This window comes from Budorcas taxicolor, chromosome 8 (assembly GCF_023091745.1).
Source record: "Budorcas taxicolor isolate Tak-1 chromosome 8, Takin1.1, whole genome shotgun sequence".
NCBI lineage: Eukaryota > Metazoa > Chordata > Mammalia > Artiodactyla > Bovidae > Budorcas > Budorcas taxicolor.
Genome location: NC_068917.1, coordinates 73,582,157 through 73,602,076, shown reverse-complemented (window position 1 = coordinate 73,602,076; position 19,920 = coordinate 73,582,157). Strand labels below are relative to the sequence as shown.

Below are 19,920 nucleotides of genomic sequence, written 5' to 3'. Positions count from 1 at the left end.
GGAGAGTCCCGAGGGACTCATGGTTGACTTCGGAAGCTCTGGTTTGTAATGTAATCACGTTACACGCGAGTCGCGCGCACTCTCTCTCCCCTTTTCCTTGTTTTTGAGAACCCAGACCTTCCGGAAAGTGGCTGGAGGTTGGCGAGAAATTAGGAGAGCAGAGAAGAAAGGACTGCGGCGGGTGGGCGGTTGGCGGGCGGGGAAGATGCTAAGTTAACACGTGGATTCTGCAGGAACCAATGGGGTTCCAAGGTTTTGTCACTCAGTTCTCCGGGTCAATCGTCTGGCAGGGATGGTCCAGAGGGAAGGAGCAATCCGGGACGCTGGGCGTCTGTCGCAGATTTTGGGTCTGCGGGGTCTGCAGCGACAAAACGGAAAGCTCTGGGCGCTCCGCTCTGTGCGGACCAGGGACGCCCCAGCCCCGGCCCCTCCGCCTTTGGGATGTTACTGAACCCCGTCACCTCCACTCCCTTTTCGGTCAATGACATTCTGAGCCTGGAGCGTGAGCATCTCAGCCCGGATGCCTTGCAACTCCAGAGAACACCGAGGAGCCCGGAAAACTTTCAGTACCTGCGACGGGTCCCAGAACAGCGAGGGTCTGAGGTCCCCAGCATCCGGAGCACAGACAGCGAAGACAGAAGGCAGGAAGGGTCGGAGCCTTCCGGGGATCCCTGTGAGTTAGTCACAGAGATGGATGCTAGACCGGTGGGTGAGCCAGGTGAGTACGACCTGGGGTCTTGGATCTTACAGGGAGACCAAGGAGTGGGGTTAGATCATTACCAATTGGCGTTTGTGGGTGACACTCATCTTCTGGTCTTCCCGGCCCCTAGGGCTAGCCCCATTTTTCTTCACTCGAAGAGTCAGAAGGACTGGGCTCTCAGCCCCCTCTACCATCCCCTCCAGACATCTTACCGAAAATAAGGTCCTGAATCTCGGCGGCTCACGATTTCCACAGCCCATCCTACATGATTCCCAGAAACACATTCCCCCTCTACTCACTGAGGCAGTTCCCAGAAATTCCAGTTTCTCTTCCTTTTATAAAATTTATTTTTAATTAGAGGATTATTACTTTACAGTGTTGTGTTGATTTCTGCCATACAACAACAGTTAATCTGTCATAAGTATACATATATCCCCTCTCTCTTCAACCTCCCTCCCATCCTACCCCTCTAGGTCATCACAGAGCATAGCTTCTTTCTTACAGCAAAACCCTCTGCAGTATTTTAGCTGTGCTTCATCACCACCAGCTTTTCCTGCCATCTCCTAGTCTCTCTCTACCCTAGACCATCTGCCAAAAGTGTAGCCATCAAAGCAGCGGGGAGCTTTGGGAGAGGAAACTCTGTTAGGCTCTGGGATCAGTGCCAGCCCAATCTTTTCTTGGGGCTTGCTGAGAGGCCAGCCCAGTAGTTCCTCTGACTGCAGCTCAGTAAGGGCAGCTCGAGCTTTAGCTGCTCTGGGAGACAGATGATTCCAGCAGAGTCTCAGCATCTGGTCTCCAAAGGCACAACCTGTGCATTGGCAGACAGACCCAGGGAATCTGCGTCCAGCTTCAGGAAGGGAAGAGGTGGACAGGGCTTGTGATGGGTTGGCTCTTGCCATCTGGGAAGCTTTGGCAGGGGAGACTCAACAGTCTCAGGGATGAAAAAGCCACTCTTCGTCTTGCCAAACTCTGCATCTCAGTTCTCAGCCTTCATGCAGATCTGGGGGCTCCAGGATGATCCTCCCAGGTCAGGTCTCCTATGTCACAGCCACTCTATTTGAGCCTCAAACTAACCACATGAAGAAAATAAAGATGCTGGTTTGAAGTTAGAAGACTCGAGAGTCCCTTGGACTGCAAGGAGATCAAACCAGTCAATCCTAAAGGAAATCAACCCTGGATATTCACTGGAAGGATTGATGCTGAAGCTGAAACCCCAATACTCTGGCCACCTGATGTGAACAGTCAACTCATTGGAAAACACCCTGATGCTGGGAAAGACTGAGGGCAGGTGGAGAAGGGGATGACAGATGATGAGATGGTTGGATACCATCATGTGTTCAGTGGAGTCTGAGCAAACTCTGAGAGATACTGAAGGACAGAGAAGCCTGGAGTGCTGCAGTCCATGGGGTGGAAAAGAGTCAGACACAATGTGACTGAACCACAACACAACAACAGCCAGCAGCCTGGAGAAAAGTATACTTTGTTGTGTTCTTAGAGAAACCTGTGAATATTCTGCAGCAGACTCTAAGCCCTCAACTCCCCCAGTGCTGCTCAGCCAACTGACCTTTCATTTCGGCTTTGCTGGAGAAGGGTCACACTCCTCTGACTCTTGCTGTCACCTTGCAGCTGAAGACACTGCAGGGCACTCCTCCTCTGCTGCCGCACCTGGGGCAGTGACAATGAGAAGGGGCCTGCCCGGCTCTGGGATCTAAGCCCAGGGGCCATGGCAGCCACTGATCACAGGTGGAAGAGACACTCCTGGGGGACTCTGTGCTCCTCCTCCATCCCCATCTTGCTTTCAGGGACACAGGGTGACACGGACTCCAAACTGTGACCGGGAGGGATTGAGATGGCCTGAAGCCCCTCGGCCTGAGTGGTCAGCAACTCCCAAATGGGGTCTTGCTGGCTCCACGGAGTCACTGAAGGCCAGTAGTTACATTCTGATTTGCTAAGAAAACAAATCCTTCTCAATATTTTTCCTCTTTGCGGGGAGAGATGTTCTCAGTTTGTCTGAACACAGGCTTTGCTGAAGGAAGGTCTTGTTTCCTCAATCTGAAGTGCCAAACAGTTCCATCCCGCAGGAGACTATGCCAGCTGGCTGTGGATTTGAGTCGGTTCCGACAGCACTGGCTCTAATTCGGAGCATCCTGCTCTACCTCACCACGCACATGCATCACTCCACATCCCGGCTTTCTCCTCTCAAGAATTTCATGAAAACTTAGCACTGCCTCCCTGCTTGTTCTTGCTCTGTCACTCAGTTGTGTCTGACTCTTTTCAGCCCCATGGACTGTCAGCTGCCAGGCGCCTCTGTCCATGGGATTCTCCAGGCAAGAATACTGGAGTGGGTTGCCATTTCCTTCTCCAGGGGAATCTTCCTGACCCAGGGATAGAAACCAAGTCTCTTACATTTCTTGCACTAGCAAGCAATGCAGGCAGACTTTTAACCACTGAGCCACCTGGGAAGCCTCCCTTCTTATCCTTGGGTAAAAACAGAGCTTTGCCAAAATAGGAGAGATGTACAATTAAAAGGAAAGGAAGCTTGCATTTTGGCGGGCTAGGCACAGCTGCCCTGGGGTGATATTCAGGGAGCTCTGCCTCTTCCAAATAGGAAGTCAGGGAGGAGCCAATGCCACCTGCTTGCCAGGGAGGTCCCAAAGAGGAAAAAGCCCATTAAAAAAAAAAAAAAAAAAGCCAAATGTGAATCTCAAATTTATATATCTGCAAAGAGAACCTTAGTTTCTGAGCCAAGAATCAGGAGCCAAAAATTATTTTGTTTTGTTAATTTGGATTACAAAGCATCGTGCTCGAGAAACATGGGATGGGTCCCTTGATGACAAAAGAAGCAAAGATGCCAGTAAAGGTGGGTAGCACTGGAGCCCCCCAGCACTTGCGCTAGAAGCAGGGGCCACAAATGGCTAACCAGGCTCTCTCTCTTTCTCCACTATGAGCAATCTAAAGTTAATCTCTATCTAATAGACTGGCAGCAAATGTTTCCCCAAACTTACCCACATTTGAGAATTGCAGTCAAAGTGAACAGCTCAGATACAGGCATTCTAAGAAGAAAATGAAGCTTAGAGTCTTGATCAAGAGTCTACCTTTGAGGAATCGGCTGTACACTGAGAAACACAGAGAGTCACAACTTACCTTATGCTTCCCTGGTGGCTGCGTCGGTAAAGAATCCGCCTGCAATGCAGGAGACCTGAGTTCAACCCCTGGATCCAGAAGATCCCCCTGGAGAGGGAAATGTCAATCCACTCCAGTATTCTTGCCCGGAGAAATCCCATGGACAGAGGGGCCTGATGGGCTACAGTCCATGGGATCACACCAATCATCACCACAGGTACGAAAGAGACAGCTTGGGGGAAAGGAACATTTAGAGCGACATGGGACGGGGTGAGGGGGTGAGCAGAAAGAAGAGACCGGGGCGCAAGGAGAAGGCTACCAGGGAGGAGGGGCGTCCCTTGGAAAAATCGCTCCGGTGAGCCTTAGGCTGACGCTGACCGTGTTCTTTCCTGTGCTTTTAGAGTCCGTCCTCTGCGGAGCCTCGTTCCCTGGCGGTGGGACCCGGGTGCCTGAGCGCTGCGAAGGGGACAGCGGTGGCGGCGCGCGCGGGGACGGCGCGGAGCATCCCACTGCACGGCCCCGGCGGAAGCCGCGCGTGCTCTTCTCGCAGGCGCAGGTGTTGGCGCTGGAGCGGCGTTTCAAGCAGCAACGGTACCTGTCAGCCCCGGAACGCGAGCATCTGGCTAGCGCGCTGCAGCTCACGTCGACGCAGGTCAAGATCTGGTTCCAGAACCGACGTTACAAGTGCAAGAGACAGCGCCAGGACAAGTCCCTGGAACTGGCGGGCCACCCCCTAGCGCCGCGCCGGGTGGCGGTGCCCGTGCTGGTGCGCGATGGCAAGCCCTGCCTGGGACCCAGCGCTCCCGCTTTCCCGGGCCCCTACGGGGCGGCAGCGGCGCCCTATTCCTGCTACGGCCACTACGCGGGCGCTCCCTACTGTGCCGGCTACGGCGGCGGCTACGCGGGCGCACCCCCGGGTCCCGCGCCCCCAGTCCCCCAGGCCAGTTCGGGCTTCGGCGCAGGTGGGCCGAGCGCCAGCCCGCAGAGCCCTCTGCCCGCCACGCTGCAGGGTGTCAGGGCCTGGTGAGGCGTCTTTTCTCGAATATGCCACCCTGACCAGGGGCTCAGTCCCGCCTCCGCGCTGTCCGGTCGCGGCCGGGATGAGGGACCGCCGCTGAGGAGGAAGCAGGCGACCCGATGGCACTTCTCTCCCGAGCGGTGTCTGGGATTGCGAATTGCCCCCGAGCAGCCATCCAGCTGAAGGCCTTGGGGGCGATCTCCCCCCAAAAGACACAAAGCCTGGCCTCCGCCAGCCGCCCACCCAGCGACACCGGGGAAGGGGAAAAGCCGAGGGTGGCTGACAGTTTCGGGGGTCAGAGTAGTACTGAGGCAGGAGACTTTTCAGGCTTCAAACCCAGGGGCTGCGAGGCTCTTTTATTTGTGTGCGGCAGCCCCGGAGGATGGCGAGATGATGGGGCTGTTGTAGAGGGTCTCGACCCCTCAATTAAAGGCAACAGGCGGGGAAAGAAGGAGAAAATGAGACGAACCAGGGGAGAGGGATGAAGAGCCTGGAAGAGGAGGATCGGGGAGCAAAGACTTGTGCGAGACACATGCTCCTGTGGGGGTTAGTCTGCGCGGAGCACCCCCTTCCAGGGCTACATTCCCTGGGACTCAGTGTTAATCTAGCCGAGCGCTTTTTTCTGGAGCCACAGTTGTTCTCTAGAAGGTATCCACCACTCTGCAGGTCTTCCCTCACTGTAAGTGCATCTTATCTCCTGTTTTCAGCGCAGCCTAAATATATGTGTCTGTGCGTTTGTCTTGTGTATATCCCATTAGGATTTATCCGCTTCTCGATATCTGCTAAAGAGCTTAGAATTAAAGTAAAAATGAAACCCAGTAAGTTCTAGTCTTCAGTACACAGCGAATTCCCTAGAGAGACAAAACTTGCACACAGCTCTTGGAGGGGTTACCTCTCGCCACCGCTTTCCCAGCCTGCTCCTATAGATTTTCTTTCAGAAGGTAGCGGGCTTCTAAACTTCCCATCACGTAAGGAGCTTCCAGTTGTCCTAACATAATGGGCAGCAAACCTGAACTTTAGGGGAAATTATAACTCCCCCAGGCACAAATACGTTTGAAACTGTGCTCACTGAAGACTGAAAACAAACTCATTTTATTAATGGGGACATGGGTATCAAATAAGTTGTGTTTGGTATGTATTAGTAGGAAAAGCAGACTCATTTCTTTTTTTCTTGGATATCTTTTTTTTTTCCTAAGACAATGAAAAAGTATGCATTTTCATTCCCTGGACCACTAACTTGTCAAAAGTTAACTTCTATTATTTAATAAATTCTAATATTTAAATTGTACCAGCCCTGCATTTTCTCATTTCTGAATTTTCCCTAGTTGTGTGTGTGTGTGTGTGTGTGTGTGTGTGTGTCTTTTACCAGTGTGGAAAACACGGACTGCTTGGTACTATGTAAACTATGCCTGACTACTGAGAGCTTGTATCTCTTAAAGTTTATGTGTAAGTTAAAAACAAGTGTAATTACTCATATTTCTCTTTCCTAGAATTTCCTTACATGTTCTTCTTTTTGCTTCCATCCCTTTTCTCTTTTATTTCTCCATAAAAATCTGTTAATAAAAGCATGTTTAGAAACCACCCTGTGTCAGTCTTATATGCCTGGGATTAAAAAGTATGTCTGTATATTTTAAATTAGGAACTCTCAATAAGTACTCCTTGGTCAATTAAGCTAAAACTAAAAAAGAGAGCAACTACAATTAAAATCACCATTATGTGAAATCTGTCAGAGTGTTGTCATTCTTCTTTCACTTTGGGGACAGGAGTTATTCCTTACAAGAGGAAAAGTTACTATTGGACACTGGCCTTAGATTTATGACAGTTGAGTTAAATTCAGTACTGCCACTGAGCAACCATCCCTCTGGCCAACAAGTTGTATTAAATTTCCCTGAGATCAGATTCTAGACTACTATGTGTTAATTTTTAAGACTCTTTTGTTGTTCTTCTTTGGGTAAATTTCTTACCTAGAAATATAAGTCATCCTTGTATGGATCTAGCAAAGTACTTGGTACAGCGTAGAAAATTAATAAATGCTATTTTCTTCACCCTCCACTCTCTTGCAACCCAAGGAGTGGTTACCAGACAGGTGTTATTCTTTCCACTTCTTTCTTTTCTGGATATATAGTTGATTTATTAGGTTGGCCAAAATGTTTGTAAGATTGTATGGGAATTTTTGGCCAACCCAATACAATGTTGTATTAGTTTATTAGTACAGCAGTGTGTTGTTCTGAATAGACCTTGCCTCCCAGCACCCTTCAGACTTTGTGCCACATGGAAACACCCAGAGGGAGAGCGATGGCTGTGGTAAAGTCTGCAAGGGAAGAGGACGGGGGCTTAGTTCAATCATTAGTATTTCACTCATCGCTGAACATGGAACACAAGAGAAAATAAGATTTGGCTGCTGCCCTTAAGGAATTTATTATCTAGTTGCATGCCAGAGACTAACATGAGCAAGGCATCTAAAAATACAAGGTGGGATATGCTGCATGTCAAGGGCAGACAGTAAGCTCTCTAGAAAGAATGAAAATCCCGTGTGAGCTGGGATGCTTAGAGAAGGTGCTTAGAGGAGGTGGATTCGCCTGGTGACTGGGGAAAAGACACTGCTTACTGACGAAGGCCTAAGACTTAGGGATGAAGAAAAGTAAAGCACTTACCAAAGCTTGACTCATATTTCCTAGTAGTGGGAGGTGCAGTTCAAGGCCAGCTTCTGGGACTCTGTAAAGTGCATTCAATTGGCTGAAGGAGAGCGGGAGGCAGGAGTGGGTCTTGTTTTCACAGACACCTAAGATACTCCACTGACCTGGGACATTTTCTGTTTTGCTGTCTGGATTACTGTAGCAAGCATATTCACTGGCCCCAGCAAACAAGCAAAACCCATAACAAAACCTCATCCATGTGCAACCCGTGTGATTTTTTCCCTTAGATAAGAGCTTGGAAATTTGAGCTTCACAGGACACTAAGATTTCTTTCCAAACGGAAAGGAGAGCAAAGGAAAATTCTCTGTTCCCATCTCCCTACTTTAAGTGATCCTGTCAGGATCACTTTAAAACACATCCCTCTCTCAGCTCATCAAGCCCACCCCCATCAGCTGCCCATCTTCCATCCTGTAATCTCTCTTTCACACTGAAAGCTGCCCCTTTTTGTGTGTCTTACCCAGAGCAGCTTATCCAAGGCAGGCTTTCACCAGGGAGCCGCTCTGTAAGCAATCAGTGTCTTATCTGCATCATTCAGTCCCGTCACTCCAGTCACCTCTTAATGTTCACAAGTTTCCCAAATGGGAAGTAATTGACCTCTAAACAAAACAAAAAAGCTCTCAGAGAGATAGCAGAGGTTCCTTTCCTGACCGTCCCAGGGCTAGGGTCTCACCTAGGCCAGGTGGATAAGTCAATAAAATTGCAGACTTCCTGGCTCCCTGTCCTTCCTCCCCCCAGCCCCCACCCTGGCCCTTGAAGCCAGCTTCATTTGATACTATCTGCAAATCTGATGGAGCATGAGTCAAACTGTAGACCTCAGGGTGGCCAGAGATTTCTGGTATTTTTTTTTCCATAATTTTGTCTTTATGAAGATAAAACATGCAGAAGTGAAGTGAAGTGAAGGCGCTCAGTTGTGTCCAACTCTTTGCAACCCCATGGACTGCAGCCTACCAGGCTCCTCCATCCATGGGATTTTCAGGCAAGAGTACTGGACGGGGTTGCCATTTCCTTCTCCAAAAACATGGAGGAGCATATTTAAAGCTTTAAAGATTCCATTTGAAAGTGGTTATAATTACTCAGCCATAAAAAGGAATGAAATTGAGTCATTTGTAGAGATGTGGATGGACCTAACTCTGTCACACAGAGTGAATTGGGTCAGAAAGAGAAAAACAAATATTGTATATTAACACATATATATGGAATCTAGAAAAGTGGTATAGATGATCCTATCCGGAAAGCAGAAATACAGACACAGACATAGAGAACAGACGTATCGACAGCAAGGGAGAAGAGGGTGGAATGAATTGGGAGACTGGGATTGATATATATATATATATACACTATCGATACTACATATGAAACAGATAACTAGTGAGAACCTACTGTATAGCGCAGGAAGCTCTGCTCAGCGCTCTATGGCCTAAATGGGAAGGAAATCCAAAAAAGAGAGGATATGTATATAGATGTGTAGCTGATTCCGCTTTGCTGTACAGCAGAAACTAACACAACACTGTAAAGCAGCTATACCCCAATTAAAAAAAATCTTAATGTAAAAAAAGAATATCCATACTTGTTTGAAAACGTTATTAAAACACTGCTTCTTCTTACAACTACGTATCTATGTGAGCACAGATTTTTTTTCACACACTTATTAAAACAATGTATCGCCACAGACCAAGTACACAGATATGAATATCTAGCCATCTTCTATTCAACCAAATGTTGGAGAAATTTGCAAAAATGTGAAACAACGCCACTCTTCTTAACTGTTTTTGTTTGTTTGTTTGTTTGGGATAATATATTAACATGTATTGTGTTTAACAGTTTTAAATTAATAAATAAATATGTTAATCCTTTAAAAAAGTGTTTGTACTCATCAGAGTTCATACTAGGTCTTCACCATATCAGTCCACTAACTTGGCCCTTTTGCTTTTTCACAAAACAAGGGAACTAACTCCCAGGCGTAATAGCTGTGCTCCCAAATCCCACCATCCAGAAAGACGTCTCTTCAGAGAGACGGAAGATGATGGAGGATCCGAGTTAGGAGTTGTTGGACTTCATTCTCTGCAGTGTGACTAGGTATATCTTCTGCAGACACGCTAGGTGAACTTGAGCAAGTCTTGTGTCCTCTATGGGCTTCAGCCTCTTTATAAAATCAAGGAGGTAGATCTCTGAGGTTATTATTCTAATTTGTAGTGGTTCTTTATTGATTCAAATGCTTTTTATTGTTTTTTTTTAATTGTAGGTTAGATCATATATCCAGAAGACTACATATAACATACACACACAACGTAATTACTGCAAAACAAACACAAATGTAGACCTTCCCTAGTCAAGAAACAGGGGATGCCAGCTCCCAGTAGCTTCTCGCCAAAGCCCTCCAAGAATTCAGACCTCTTCCCTCCTTCCTTCCCCAAAGGAGATACCAGCTATTCTGACTTCTGTGATAATAATTCATAGGCTTCTCTTTACGGATTTACTCATATGGAAACATCCCTCAACAATATGGTTTAATTTTGCCTGGTTATAGATGTTGCTTAAATAGATTCATAGTACATGTATTATTTTGTTTGACTGGGGCATAGTTGTTTTACAGTGTTGTGTTGGCTTTTATATTCACTATAAAATATATTGGCTTATATATTTTGTATTCTTTGTATATTCACTATATAAGGAAGTGAATCAGCTCTAAGTATATTTACATCCCATCCCTCTAGGACCTCCACCCCACACCTCTAGGTCATCACAGAGAATGGAGCTGAGCTCCCTGCACTATACTGCAGAGTCCCACTAGCTTGCTATTTTGCACATGGCAGTGTATATGCATCAATCCCAATCTCTCAATTCATCCTGCCCCCCTCCGCCCTCCCATTCACACATCCATTCTCTATGTCTGCATCTCTGTTTCTGCCCTGCAAATAGGTTCATCTGTACCATTTTTCTAAGAGCTACTTAGACTTCCCAGGTGGCGCTAGTGGTAAAGAACCCACCTGCCAATGCAGGAGGCGAAAGAGACAGAGGGTCGGGAAGATCCCCTGGAGGAGGGCATTGCAATCCACTCTGGTATTCTTGCCTCGAGAATCCCACGGACAGAGGAGCCTGGCGGGCTATGGTCCATAGGGTTGCACAGAGTTGGACATGACTGAAGAGACAGCACACACGTACCATTTTTCTAGATTTCACCTGAATGCGTTGATATATATTTGTTTTCTCTTTCTGACTTACTTCACTCTGTGGGACAGACTCTAGGTCCATCCATTTCTTTTTATAGCCTAGTAACATTCCATTGTATATACGTACCACATCTTCTTTATCCATTCCTCTGTTGAAGGACATTCAGGTTGCTTCCATGTCCTGGCTATTGTAAATAGTGCTGCAATGAAACACTGGGGGTGCATGTATCTTTTTGAATTATGGTTTTCTCAGAGTATATGCCCAGTAATGGAATTACTGGGTCATATATAGTAGTTCCATTTTTAGTTAGCATGCGTTCTTTAGTTACTTGATTCTTTTTTTCAACTTGATGTTTGTGAGATTTATCTGTGAGGTTGGGTGGAATTTAAGTGTGCTCTTTCTCATGCTACATTATATCCCCATTGAATGTACGTGCCTCAATATATTACTTACTGAAAATGCAACCAGCTGGTTGCTATAGACACAGGATACTGCTAGCAGTCTTTACTCACAGGTATGGCTGCTGTATTCTCCAGCTGGAATTGGTCCTGGCTTCTAAGAACTGTTATGCTTTATAAAGCAAGGATCCATCTGCATACAGATTTCTGTGTGTGTGTGTGTGTGTGTGTGTTCAGTTGTTCAGTCGTGTCTGGCTCTTTGCAGCCCCATGGGCAGCAGCCCGCCAGTCCCTTCTGTTCATGGTATTTTCCAGGCAAGAACACTGGAGTGAGTTGCCATTTCTTTCTCCAGGGGATCTTTCCAACCCAGGGATTGAAGTGGCATCTCTTGAGTCTCTTCCACTGCCAGGTGGATTCTTTACCACTGTGCCACCTGGGAAGCCCTTCTACCTATATAACAACAACATTTTACCTTTTGTATGAGTTCACTGTGTACGCACCACCTCCATCCAAGGCAGAGCATTTTACTGTTCCCATTTGCAGAGAAAGAGTCCGAGGGTCAGAAAGATGACAGCCACCCTTGAAGTTAGTGACAGAACTGGGACTAGACCCCAGACTCCTCCCCTGGTCCTAGGTTACTTCCACTGAGTGCTCAACAAGGAGTTCACGTCCTCACACAAATCAGGTGACTGTTAAATAACACTGTTTTCTTTATTTCCTGGAAAAAAAAAAAAGCTTAAAAGGATGTTTTGTAAAGCATCCAGAGGGGATGAATATGAAGTAAGAGAGGTAGGATGTGGATGGAGAGACATAACTGCCTTTTTGGCACTTGTGAGCAAGCAATGCTGGCTTTTCAGGTGGTGCTAGTGGTAAAGACCCCACCTGCTGATGCAGGAGAGATAAGAGATGCAGGTTCAATTCCTAGGTCGGGAAGATCCCACTCCAGTATTCTTGCCTTGGAAATCCCATTTTCCAACTCCCCTGTTTCCAAATCCTTCTGGAAACAGAGGAGCCTGGTATGCTACAGGCCATGGGGTCGCAAAGAATCAGGTAAAACTGATGTGACTGAGTACGCAAAAAAACACAAGACGCCAGAGAGGTGGGAGGTGGATGGACAGATATAACTGCCTTTTCAGGCACTTGTGAGCAGACAGAATATTTGAGTGCTCTGACTGTGGCATCCCCTTGCCCACATTTGTCTGCATTTTCCTCTGACTGTGCCCCCAGAGAGGCTGATTCGTGTTTTCAGTGGCCAGCTCCTGAGAACAGAGAGAATTCAGACTGAGCTGTTTCTCCTCATTCCCACCTCCCCCCACCTGGGGAGAGAAAGCTCCGTGGGAAGTCCCTCTGCCTTCCTTTTTCTCTGTTTAGACTCTCGCAAGCCCTCCCGACCCCCCACCCCAGTCATCCTGATAGAAGAATGTGGTCTTAGTGACACAGTCCAGATTCCACTGGAGGAAAAGCTGATATACCCGCAGTTTGGCTACAGACCTCAGAGCGCTTTCTGACTTAGTCCCTCTGGGGCCGTCCTCATAAGCTGGTCAGACCTGCTTCCTTCCCATGCAGACATCAGTAGTTTTTGCTTCCTCCCGTCACAGGCCCAGCTTAATTGCCTGAAACCCTAGGGCCCAGGAAATTGGAATCCGAAATTAGGACTTCAGTGGGCCAAAGGTGAGCCTTTCTTTCTTTCTTTTTTTCATTTACTTTAATCAGAGGATAATTACTTTACAATATTGTGATGGTTTTTGCCATGCATCAAATGTGAATCGGCCATAGGCATACACGTGCAGGGCAGCAAAGGAGACAGAGAGAGACATAAAGAACAGACTTTAGGACTCAGTGGGAGAAGGAGCGGGTAGGATGATTCGAGAACCTTTCTTGTGGTGGCCTCTGTTTCCTGTCCTTCGCTGGGCCCTCTGGCACCTACCCTGGAGATTCTCTGTAGCTCAGATCTCCCAGGACCTGCTCCTAGAGCATCTTGGACCTCCCTATCATAATGCATTTACTCTCTGTCTGTTTTCCCATCTAAACAATCAGCCTCAGGTCTGCCTCAGACCCTCGTGTGCTTCTAATACACCCTGTGCCTGTCATGGAGAAGGGGCTCAATACTGTTTGTTGATTGAACAAATGAGGGAATGGTTGCTGTCTGGCTTCCTTGCATGGCCCCACAAAGTCTGCATTAAAGAGTTGGGCTCTGACCTGGCTCCTTGGGAACTGGAAGAAAGTCCCCCTATATGTGGGTAGAAATCTGACTCCTGGTAGGGATCATCTAATCTCTGACATCAGGGACCCTAAGAATTTCTGTCAGCCAGGGGATATGGCCATGGTGAAAAAGAATCCCTCTGTTTAATCCTGGCCACTCTCCTGTAGGTCAACTTAAAGTATTAAGGAAGATTAGGGGGTTCCCTGGTGGCTCGGATAGTAAAGAATCTGCAGCAATGTGGGAGATGCAGGTTCGATCACTGTTCGATCACTCCAGGGAAGATCCCCTGGAGAAGGGAAAAGCTATGCACTCCAGTATTCTTGCCTGGAGAATCCCATGGACAGAGGAGCCTGGAGGGCTACAGTCCATGGGGTTGCAAAGAGTCAGACACAACTGAGCAACTAACACTAACAAGGAAGATTAGGTCGAACATTGTGGGGGGACGTACAACCAGTGTCATTTTCAAAATATATACAAAATCAGAGGAATTCAAGGATGCAGAAAACAGAGTCCGTATCTTCAAGATTATAAAACTATGGGTAAGACAAGTACTTATTCAGCCAAATATACTATAGGAAAAACTAGAAAAGGTACATTATGAACATATAAATCATTCAGTTCACTGAACATGCTGTAGAGGCTTCTAGATACCATCCAATATCTGTTTCCTCCTTTGTTCTTTAGTAATAGAACCCCAGAGTTTTAGTTAAGCACAAAACCTTTTAGCTAAAGATGATATTTCCCAGAGTCCTTTGTAGCTAGGGGTTACCAAGTAGCTAAGTTCTGGTTAAAGGGATGTAGGGCTTAGCAGTAAAGAATTCACCTGCAACGCAGGAGACTTGCTGGAGATAAACTTTTAATCCCTGGGTCAGGAGGATCCCCTGAGTAGGAAATGACAATCCACTCCAGCATTCTTGCCTGGGAAATCCCAAGGACAGAGGAGCCCGGTGGGCTATGGTCTGCGAGGGTGCCAAGAACTGGACATGACTGAGTAAGTAAACGACGACAAAAGAGGTATGAGCAGAAGTGATGTGTGTAGCGTTTGAAGACGTAGCCTTAAGTGGAAGGGACCTTCCCTCCACTTGCTTTTTCTTCCGCCTCCTGGCTGGAATACGGATGAAATGAGGGGAGCAGTAGCAGCTATCTTAGAGTATGACAGAGCAACAAGATGGAATAGGCCTGGGTCCCCACTAGGAAACCACCTTATCAGCTTGGATCTGCTCATACCCCATCTATTATATGAGAGAAAAATAAACATTTGTCTCATGTAACCCACTGTTATTTTGACCTTTGTTATAGCAGCTGAATGCATATTGTACCTGATAGAAGACACAAGGAGATAATTAGAAGGTTGGCTGATAGCAATGTAGCAGACGTTTAGCGGAGAGATAAATCGAGGCAAAAGAAGGTACCCTCAAAGAGACAGAACTTGAGACAAGCCCCACATTTGGAAGGCTGGAGGAAAAACATGGGAATCTATGTAGACAGATGTAGAGAGGGCTATGGGTGCTAAGATGCATGAGAGCCAAGGACTCTGAGATGACATTGAAGGCTGGACGTGTCTATAGTCACGGTGTTTGGCTTGTCTGAATGTTACCTACCATTTCTCCCAAATCCCACACCTACAGCTGCAGCTCCACCCTCCATCCTGAATTCCAGATAAAAATTACCCAGTACTCCCTGGACACCTCCATTTGAATGTTTCCCAGACAGCTCAATCAAAAAACGAACCCACCTCTCTCTACCTTTCTCCTGCCAAACATGCTCCATTTTCCTGAGTGGGTTTAAGAAACTTATCCAAACCACCACCACTAAAGATAGAGGTAGAAGTTTGAGCCTCCAGAGTTCATTTACTTTCCATTGTATTCTGTTGCTATTTCACACATATTCAGTTCAGTTCAGTCGCTCAGTCATCTCTGACTCTTTGCAACCCCATGAACCACAGCACGCCAAGCCTCCCTGTCCATCACCAACTCCCGGAGTTTACTCAGACTCATGTCCATTGAGTCGGTGATGCCATCCAGCCATCTCATCTTTTGTCATTCCCTTTCTTCCTGCCCTCAATCCCTCCCAGCCTCAGGGTCTTTTCAAATGAGTCAGCTCTTTGCATCAGGTGGCCAATGTATTGGAGTTTCAGCTTCAACATCAGTCCTTGCAATGAACTCCCAGGACTGATCTCCTTTAGAATGGACTGGTTGGCTCTCCATGCAGTCCAATGGACTCTCAAGAGTCTTCTCCAACACCACAATTGAAAAGCATCAATTCTTCTGTGCTCAGCTTTCTTTATAGTCCAACTCTCACATCCATACATGACTACTGGAAAAACCATAGCCTTGACTAGACGGATGTTTGTTGACAAAGTAATGCCTCTGCTTTTTAATATGTTGTCTAAGTTGGTCATAACTTTCCTTCCAAGGAGTAAGCGTCTTTTAACTTCATGGCTGCAGTCACCATCTGCAGTGATTTTGGAGCCCAGAAAAATAAAGTCAGCCACTGTTTCTACTGTTTCCCCATCTATTTCCCATGAAGTGATGGTAACAGATGTCATGATCTTAGTTTTCTGAATGTTGAGCTATAAGCCAACTTGTTCACTCTCCTCTTTCACTTTCATCAAGAGGCTCTTTAGTTCTTCTTCACTCTCTGCCATAAGGGTGATGTCATCTGCATATCTGAGATTATTGATATTTCTCCCGGCAATCATGATTCCAGCTTGTGCTTCTTCCACCCCAGCGTTTCTCATGATGTACTCTGCATAGAAGTTAAATAAGCAGGGTGACAATGTACAGCCTTGACACACTCCTTTTCCTATTTGGAACCAGTCTGTTGTTCCATGTTCAGTTATAACTGTTGCTTCCTGACCTGCATACAGATTTCTCAAGAGGCAGGTCAGGTGGTCTGGTATTCCCATCTCTTTCAGAATTGTCCACAGTTTATTGTGATCCACACAGTCAAAGGCTTTGACATAGTCAACAAAGCAGAAATAGATGTTTTTCTGGAACTCTCTTGCTTTTTCGATGATCCAGTGGATGTTGGCAATTTGATCTCTGGTTCCTCTGCCTTTTCTAAAACCAGCTTGAACGTCAGGGAGTTCACGGTTCACGTATTGCTGAAGCCTGGCTTGGAGAATTTTGAGCATTACTTAAGTAGCGTGTGAGATGAGTGCAATTGTGCTGTAGTTTAAACATTCTTGGGCATTGCCTTTCTTTGGGACTGGAATGAAAACTGACCTTTTCCTGTCCTGTGGACACTGCTGAGTTTTCCAACTTTGCTGGCATATTGAGTACAGCACTTTCACAGCATCATCTTTCAGGATTTGAAATAGCTCAACTGGAATTCCATCGCCTCCACTAGCTTTGTTTGTAGTGATGCTTTCTAAGGCCCACTTGACTTCACATTCCAGGATGTCTGGCTCTAGGTGAGTGATCACACCATCGTGATTATCTGGGTCGTGAAGATCTTTCTCGTATAGTTCTTCTGTGTATTGTTGCCACCTCTTCTTAATATTTTCTGCTTCTGTTAGGTCCATACCATTTTTGTCCTTTATTGAGCCCATCTTTACAGGAAATGTTCCCTTGGTATCTCTCATTTTCTTGAAGAGATCTCTACTCTTTCCATTCTATTGTTTCCCTCCATTTCTTTGCGTTGATCACTGAGGAAGGCTTTCTTTTCTCTCCTTGCTATTCTTTGGAACTCTGCATTCAAATGGGTATATCTTTCCTTTCCTCCTTTGCTTCTCACTTCTCTTCTTCTCACAGCTATTTGTAAGGCCTCCTCAGACAGCCATTTTGCTTTTTTGCATTTCTTTTTCTTGGGGATGGTCTTGATTTCTGTCTCCTGTACAATGTCACGAACCTCCATCCATAGTTCATCAGGTACTCTGTCTATCAGATCTAGTCCCTTAAATCTATTTCTCACTTCCACTGTATAATCATAAAGGATTTGATTTAGGTCAAACCTGAATGGTCTAGTGGTTTTCCCCACTTTCTTCAATTTAAGCCTGAATTTTAAGTCAATTTTTACAGTCTTGTCTAACTCAGTGAAACTGAGCCATGCCATGTGGGGCCACCCAAGACGGATGGGTTATGGTGGAGAGGTCTGATAGAATGTGGTCCACTGGAGAAGAGAATGACAAACCACATCAGTATTCTTGCCTTGAGAACTCCATGAACAGTATGAAAAAGCAAAAAGATAGGACACTGAAAGATGAACTCCCCAGGTCAGTAGGTGTCCAATATGCTACTGGAGATCAGTGGAGAAATAACTCCAGAAAGAATGAAGGGATGGAACCAAAGCAAAAACAATACCCAGTTGTGGATGTGACTGGTGACAGAAGCAAGGTCCAATGCTATAAAGAGCAATATTGCATAGGAACCTAGAATGTTAGGTCCATGAATCAAGGCAAATTGGAAGCGGTCAAACAGGAGATGGCAAGAGTAAACATCGACATTCTAGGAATCAGCGAACTAAGATGGACTGGAATGGGTGAATTTAACTCATGATCATTAGATCTACTCTTGTGGGCGGGAATCCCTTAGAAGAAATGGAGTAGCCATCATAGTCAACAAAACAGTCCAAAATGCAGTGCTTGGATGCAATCTTAAAAACGACAGAATGATCTCCGTTTGTTCCCAAGGCAAACCATTCAGTATCACGGTAATCCAAGTCAATGCCCTGACCGGTAACACTGAAGAAGCTGAAGCTGAACAGTTCTATGAAGACCTACAAGACCTTTTAGAACTAACACCCCCAAAATATGTCCTTTTCATTATAGGGGACTGGAATGCTAAAGTAGGAAGTCAAGAAACACCTGGAGTAACAGGCAAATTTGGCCGTGGAGTACAGAATCAATCAGGACAAAGGCTAACAGAATTTTGCCAAGAGAATGTACTGGTCATAGCAAACACCCTCTTCCAACAACACAAGAGAAGACTCTACAGATGGACATCACCAGATGATTGATTATATTGACTGAAACACCGAAATCAGATTGATTATATTCTTTGCAGCCAAAGATGGAGAAGCTCTATACAGTCAGCAAAAACAAGACTGGGAGCTGACTGTGGCTCAGATCATGAACTCCTTATTGCCAAATTCAGACTTAAATTGAAGAAAGTGGGGAAAACCACTAGACCATTTCATACATATTACAGACTGCTTACTGTTATTCAACTAGCTAAACATACAGCTATGTTTGCTAGCAACTGAGCATCCAACACATGTTTTCTGACTGTGATTCTTTTTTTTAATCTTAAACTTTTTATTTTGTTTTGGGGTATAGCCAATTAACAATGTTGTGATGGTTTCAGGTGAAAAAAGAAGGGGCTCAACCATACATATTCATGTGTCCATTCTCCCTCAAATTCCTCTCCCACCCGGGCTGCTGTATGACATTGAGCAACTGTGCTTCTTTCTAATCCTCATATTGCATCCCAGCCTCAGAGATGTGCTAAGAGGGAAAAGGTCTGGCCTGAGAAGCCCATTCAGATGTTTGGGATGTAACTCGATGGACATGAGTTTGAGTAAGCTCTGGGAATTGATGATGAACAGGGAAGCCTGTCATGCTTAGTGAGATATTCCCATGGCGTCCTGCTGTCTGCCAGGGACATCTGCATTTAGAATCAATCCTATAGACATATTACATAAAACATTACATGTAACCCAAGTGAAGGACAGGGAACCCTGGCACACTGCAATCCATGGGGTCACAAAGAGTTGGACGCAACATAGTGACTGAACAACAACAAAAATCCAAGAACATTAGTGTAGGAGGTAACAGCATAAATTGGCTTCCTTGGTGGCTCAGATAGTAAAGAATCTGCCTGCAATGCAGGAGACCTGGGTTCGATCCCTGTGTTGGGAAGATCCCTTGCAAGAGGGCATGGTGATTCACTCCAGCATTCTTGCCTGAAGAATCCCCATGGATAGAGGAGCCTGCCAGGCTATAGTCCATAGAGTTGCAAAGAGTTGGACACAACTGAGTGAGATGGAGAAACAATGGAAACAGTGACAGAGTTTATTTTGGGGGGCTCCAAAATTACTGCAGATGGTGACTGCAGCCATGAAAAAAAAGACGCTTGCTCCTTGGAAGAAAAGCTATGACCAACCTAGACAGCATATTGAAAAGCAGAGACAATACTTTGCCAACAAAGGTCCGTCTAGTCAAAGCTATGGGTTTTCCAGTAGTCACATATGGATGTGAGATTTGGACTATAAAGAAAGCTGAGCTCCAAAAAACTGAAGCTTTTGAACTGTGGTGTTGAAGAAGACTTTTGAGAGCCCCTTGGACTGCAAGGGAATCCAACCAGTCCATCCTAAAGGAAATCAGTCCTGAATATTCATTGGAAGGACTGACGTTGAAGCTGAAACTCCAATACTTTGGCCATCTGAAATGAAGAACTGACTCATTGGAAAAGACCCTGATGCTGGGAAAGACTGAAGGCGGGAGAAGGGGACGACAGAAAATGAGATGATAGGATGGCATCACTGACTCGATGGACATGAGTTTGAGTAAGCTCTGGGAATTGGTGATGGACAGGGAAGCCTGTCATGCTGCTGTTCATGGGGTCACAAAGAGTCGGACATGACTGAGGGACTGAACTGAACTGAACTGA

At 46.1% G+C, this 19,920-nt stretch overlaps 1 protein-coding gene across 1 annotated transcript; it reads left to right on the top strand.

Annotated features, from left to right (window-relative positions):
• Window positions 1–441: 441 nt before the first annotated feature.
• On the top strand, window positions 442–4,850 carry NKX2-6 (NK2 homeobox 6). The gene is made up of 2 exons (XM_052645442.1): window positions 442–718; window positions 4,225–4,850. The coding sequence occupies exons 1-2, from the start codon at window positions 442–444 to the stop codon at window positions 4,848–4,850; spliced, it is 903 nt and encodes a 300-aa protein (XP_052501402.1).
• Window positions 4,851–19,920: the final 15,070 nt, after the last annotated feature.